Genomic DNA, 6,000 nt, shown 5'->3' with positions numbered 1-6,000 from the left:
GAATTCTCTCTTATTATAAGTAATAGGATTACTATATTTGGTATGTGCGTACCTTGCAAGGTCCTCATGCCTGTCAGACAGTTTTCACTTGACCTCGACCTCATTTCATGGCTCAGTGAACAAGGTTAAGTTTTGGTGGTCAAGTCCATATCTCAGATACTATAAGCAATAGGGCTAGTATATTCGGTGTATGGAAGGACTGTAAGGAGTACATGTCCAACTGGCAGGTGTCATCTGACCTTGACCTCATTTTCATGGTTCAGTGGTAATAGTTAAGTTTTTGTGTTTTGGTCTGTTTTTCTCATACTTTATGCAATAGGTCTGCTCTATTTGTTGTATGGAACGACTGTAAGGTGAATATGTCTAGCGGACAGATGTCATTTGACCTTGACCTCATTTTCATGGTTCAGTGGTCAAAGTTAAGTTTTTCAGTTTTGGTCTTTAAGAAGGCGAGACATTTCAGTGTGTGCACTCTTGTGTTTAATTTAGATAATCATGCAGTAAAAAATTACGTTTTTTCCTCAATTCATGAACATTTGATAAATATGAGTTATTTCTGAATAAAAAATGCATATTTTTTTAGGATATTTATAAAAGACAGATATTACCGATTTTTAACAAAAAACAATTTGTGTTTATCTTTTATAACAAAAAAGTTATGTCTTTCTTTTCGAAAAAGAAATTACGGCCACAAATCTGAATTTTGAGCAAATATACAAAATTTCGACCTCATTTTACTCAAAAAGTAGCACATGAAGGTATATTTTTTATTACATTTTTGATTTAATTAGGTAAAAAATAGCCTATATGCAAATTTTCATGAACTTGTAAATACAGGGTCAAAACTGTATCGTATGCCCTTAAATTCAGTAGTAAAATCCTTTTCTGAAATACAACAAGCAATATGTCAGCTATATTTGGTGTATGGAATTAATTTAGGCACTGGCTACGGTTACATGGAATGCATTGTTGGGTAGGGAACCGATTAATTACGAATGTAACAATAATTATTGAGGCTATGGTTACATGGCGTTATTGTTACATGAAAACAGCAATGTACGATGGGGCTAGTAATATGGACATATGATAATAAAAGTTAAAGTTTATTTTATATACAATAATAACATAATTATAATTTTTGATTTTTTTTATTTACAATGACAGTTTCTACATATCCAGTCATTGAAGTGGTTTTTGGAGCATGTTCAAGTCCGACAAATTTTTGATGAAACAACTCAAAGCAATATTCATGTATGGGTATATTGGTTAAAAAAGGGGAAAACTAGGTATATTGGTTAAAAAGGTAAAACATACCTTTGGTTTGGGTGAGCTCCATCTGATTTTGAAACGAAATTACGTCCTCCATGAATGAGATTGAGGATGGATACATCATCGTAACATGAATACAAAAGTTCATAGTATTTAAGTTCACAGTTAGCAAACTTTACTTTTGATGTATAGATGAAGTTGTAGGTTTGTGTCCTGATATTGTTTCAGTTTCGTTTCAAACGCATCCAAAGTTTAAATGTTTTCACCCAATACAAAATTGGTAATAGGAATCTCTTCGTCCCGATGATTGTTCAAAGTATAATTATCGACAGTTGCTGTGCAGTTAAAGACTTAGAAGGGCACACATTTCTCAGCCCTAGTTCTCAAACAAACCATCATGAAGTACCCGGCCGCTTCCACTTTTATTTTTTGTCTATCTGATGAGTTTAGCCTTTTTCAACTGATTTTTATAGTTCGTTCTTATGATGTACTGTTATATACCACTGTCCTAGGTTAGGGGGAGGGTTGTTTAACCCCGCCACATTATTTATGTATGTGCCTGTCCCAAGTCAGGACCCTGTAATTCAGTGATTGTCGTTTGTTTATGTGTTACATATTCGTTTTTTGTTCATTTTTTTTACATAAATAAGGCTGTTAGTTTTCTCGCTTGAATTGTTTTACATTGTCTTATTGAAGCCTTTTATAGCAGACTATATGCGGTACGGGCTTTTCTCATTGTTGAAGGCCGTATGGTGACCTATAGTTGTTAATGTTTGTGTCATTTTGGTCTTTTGTGGATAGTTGTCTCATTGGCAATCATACCACATCTTCTTTTTTATATGAACTATATTATCCCCCTTTGACACTACTTATCTGAAGTAGTATATCTTTAAGAACATCAAAACCATCAATACGTAAAACCATTTAAACACCATCTGTTGAATAATGATATTTATTAAGTATCATTATAACAAGATTTATTCAGTACATATAAAAGAATTAAGCAACAAACTATAGAAGATTTTTAAGTTTAATAAATCTAGCGTACATTGCTGTTTTTCATGTAACAATAACGCAATGTAACTAGCCTCAATAATTATTGTTACATTCGTAATTAATCAGTTCCTTACCCAACTTTGCATTTCGGCAATTAGTCTCCAATGTAACAATAATATTTTAATTATACCCCCGCTTTAAAAAAGGGGGGGTATACTGTTTTACCTCTGTCTGTCCGTCCGTCAGTCCGTCCGTCAGTCAGTCCATCCCATGAAACTTTCGTCACATTTTTCTCAGGAACTACAATACAAGGATTTCTGAAATTTGTTTTTAGGGTTTATCTAAGTCAGCTATACTGTGTGATGTGTTTGCAGATTGATCACTTGACAACTTCCTGTTTACCGAACACTTATATGATTTTACACATGATAGCCAAGTTGAAAATTTTCGTCACATTTTTCTCAGAAACTACAATACAAGGATTTTTGAAATTTGGTTTCAGGGTTTATCTAAGTCAGCTATACCGTGTGATGCGTTTTCAGATTGAGCACTTGACAACTTCCTGTTTACCGAACACTTGTATGATTTTACACATGATAGCCAAGTTGAAAACTTTCGTCACATTTTTCTCTGGAACTACAATACAAGGATTTCTGAAATTTGGTTTCAGGGTTTATCTTAGTCATCTATACCTTGTGATGCGTTTTCAGATTGATCACTTGACAACTTCCTTTTTACCGAACACTTGCAAATTTTTACACTATTAATATTATCCACTTGCGGCGGGGGTATCATCAGTGAGCAGTAGCTCGCAGTTTAACTTGTTATTGTTACATTTCCATGTAACCGTAGCCAGTGCCATTAATTTAAGGTGTACACATCGGTTTGGTAGAGTTCATCAGACCATGAGCTAATTTTCCTGGTTTATTGCATTGGTCAATGATAAGTTGTTAGTTTTGTTTGATTCAGACTTTAATAATTTTGAAAAGAATAGCCAATAAATAAAACTATGTTGTTTTTTAAACATAGCATTGGTTAAGTTCCTTTTACGTTTATCCTCCAGAGTTATGTCCCTTTAATATTTAAGTAGAGGGTAACAATGCAGCCATTGGTTGACGACATGATTTGGTTTTTTATATCTGAAAATATTAGGTCAGTATTTACATGTTCAAAAACAGTATATGTTTTTCAGTTGCATGTAACAGTAACCATGGTAGCAATAATAACTCTTGATTTGGCAACAGTTTATAAATATGTTTTTTTCCTATTTTAGGAAATAATGGGAGATTGGGATTATGTAAGTTTTTCTCTTCTTAAAAGTCAATAGACACAATGATAGAGTATAGTGCTTTTTGTTTATGGGATAGAACATATAAGCATGTGATAATTTGCAGGGATGTCAACTAGTACTGGAAAACTTCATACTTCAAAATTAAACTTGATTAATTGGTTTCCTGGACCAGCACTTTTGGCTTATGATTATAAAAAAAGAAGATGTGGTATGATTGTCAATGAGACAACTGTTCACAAGAGACCAACTGACACAGAAATAACAACTATGGGTCAGCTTGAAAGGCCCCAAAATTACAAAAGTAAAACAATTCAAACGAGAAAACTAACGGCTTAATTTATCATGTTTATGTACAAAAAAAATAACGAAACACAATTATGTAACATACGACAACCACTGAATTACAGGCTCCTAACTTAAGACGGGCACATACATACAGAACGTGGCTGGGTTAGACAAACATCTGTTTTGAACGTTTCCGCATCATAGGTTAGGTCAGAGCAAGATGTCTTTTTGATGTTGACACACTATAAAAATGTGTGAAGTCGAAATGTAGAACTTGGTATCCTTAAAATTGACATTTATTAATGTAAATTCAGTTAGTTTTCTTTAAAATTATTGATGTTTGATTGGTCTGCACGAAAAATTGACATTCCAAAAATGGTCTCCAGTTGAGCCATGGGATAGAGTAAAATGTCGTCCTTGTGTTAACCAATAAAAATCTGTAATTTTAAAGTGTTTGATAATTATTGTCTGGTGTGAAAACCATCTAAGTTACTACACTCTTTACAATCTGTTAAATGTAAACTATATTTCTTACTTACAGAAACTAATTAATTCTGCTAGAGATGGAAGAGTTAATGATTTGAAGCTTTGCCTAGCGAATGGAGCAAACATTGATTATCAACAGGTAAACTTGTAACATTTATTATCAACAGGTAAAATTGTGACATTGAATATCAAATAGGTAAACTTGTAACATTGAATATCAAATAGGCAAACTTGTAACATTGAATATCAAATAGGTAAACTTGTAACATTGAATATCAAAACGGTAAACATGTCACATTGAATATCAAGTTGGTAAACTTGTAACATTGATATCAAGTAGGTAAACTTTTAACATATACTATCAAAAAGATAAACTTGTAACATTTAGTATCAAGTTGGTAAACTTGTAACATTAAATATCAAGAAGGTAAACTTGTAACATTCAATATCAAGAGGGTAAACTTGTAACATTCAAGACAACTTTTCATTAGTAATATAAAACATCAGGTCAGACTATTACTTGTACATATACAGTAAAAAAACAAAAATACAAACATATAAGAATGTACGTAGGCAGTACAAAACATGCAAATACAAGTTATTTCAAAACTCAACTGATTGTAAATAAACAGTACATGAATCCCAAATAAATAGCTAGGCTTGGTGAACGAGTTTCTTTAGTAGTTCAACTACTGTATCACTTTCCTGCCAACACTGATGTTATGAGTTCGAGCCCGCCTTGGCAGGTATGTTCGCCTCAAATTTTCATTGATCAGGATTTCCAGTTTTGCAACCAAAAGTTGATGGTTCTCTCTGGGCATTCAACACATAACATGAGACACATCAAGACACAACACTGATGTATAACACAGAACATGAGACACATCATGACACAACATTGATACCAATCACAGAACATGAGGCACATCATGACACACGTCACAACACTGATACCAATCATAGAACATGAGATACATCATGACACAACACTGATACCAATCATAGAACATGAGACACATCATGACACAACACTGATGTATATTACATAACATGAGACACATCAAGACACAACATTGATGTACAACACTAAACATGAAACACATTATGACACAACATTGATACCAATCACAGAACATGAGACACTTCATGACATAACATTGATAACAATCACAGGACATAAGACACATCATGACACAACACTAATGTTCTTCATAATACATCATGACACATTGATGGTGTTCAATACAGAACATGAGACAACATGACACAACACAGATATTTGATACAAAACATTAGCTCCATAATGACCACACTGATAATAATCACAGACACATGAGACACATGACACAACACTGGTTTTTACACCAAATATGAGAAACATGATGACAGAACATTGCTGTTTAACACAGACCACCAACTACATCATGCCACAACATATGAGACACATCATGACACACTATTGGTGTTCATCACAACACATGAACCACATCACGACACAACATCTGTGTTCAGCACAGATCATAAGAAACATGACACAACACTGATGTTCAACACAACACATGAATCACATCATGACACAACACTGGTGTTTAACACAGAACATGACACACAGCATTTATGTTGAACACAAAACATGTGACACATCATGACAAAACATTTATGTTCTCACAACA

At 33.4% G+C, this 6,000-nt stretch overlaps 1 protein-coding gene across 1 annotated transcript in view; it reads left to right on the top strand.

Moving 5' to 3' along the window:
* Positions 1–3,544: 3,544 nt before the first annotated feature.
* Positions 3,545–6,000, top strand: part of LOC134690123 (ankyrin repeat and KH domain-containing protein mask-like) — a 33,355-nt gene continuing 30,899 nt past the window's right edge. The window contains exons 1-2 of the mRNA XM_063550096.1: positions 3,545–3,562; positions 4,383–4,466. Coding sequence (XP_063406166.1) covers positions 3,545–3,562; positions 4,383–4,466 — 102 coding nt within the window. The remainder of the gene's footprint in view (positions 3,563–4,382; positions 4,467–6,000) is intronic.

This window comes from Mytilus trossulus, chromosome 11 (genome assembly GCF_036588685.1).
Source record: "Mytilus trossulus isolate FHL-02 chromosome 11, PNRI_Mtr1.1.1.hap1, whole genome shotgun sequence".
NCBI lineage: Eukaryota > Metazoa > Mollusca > Bivalvia > Mytilida > Mytilidae > Mytilus > Mytilus trossulus.
This window is presented reverse-complemented; position numbering and strand designations above follow the sequence as displayed.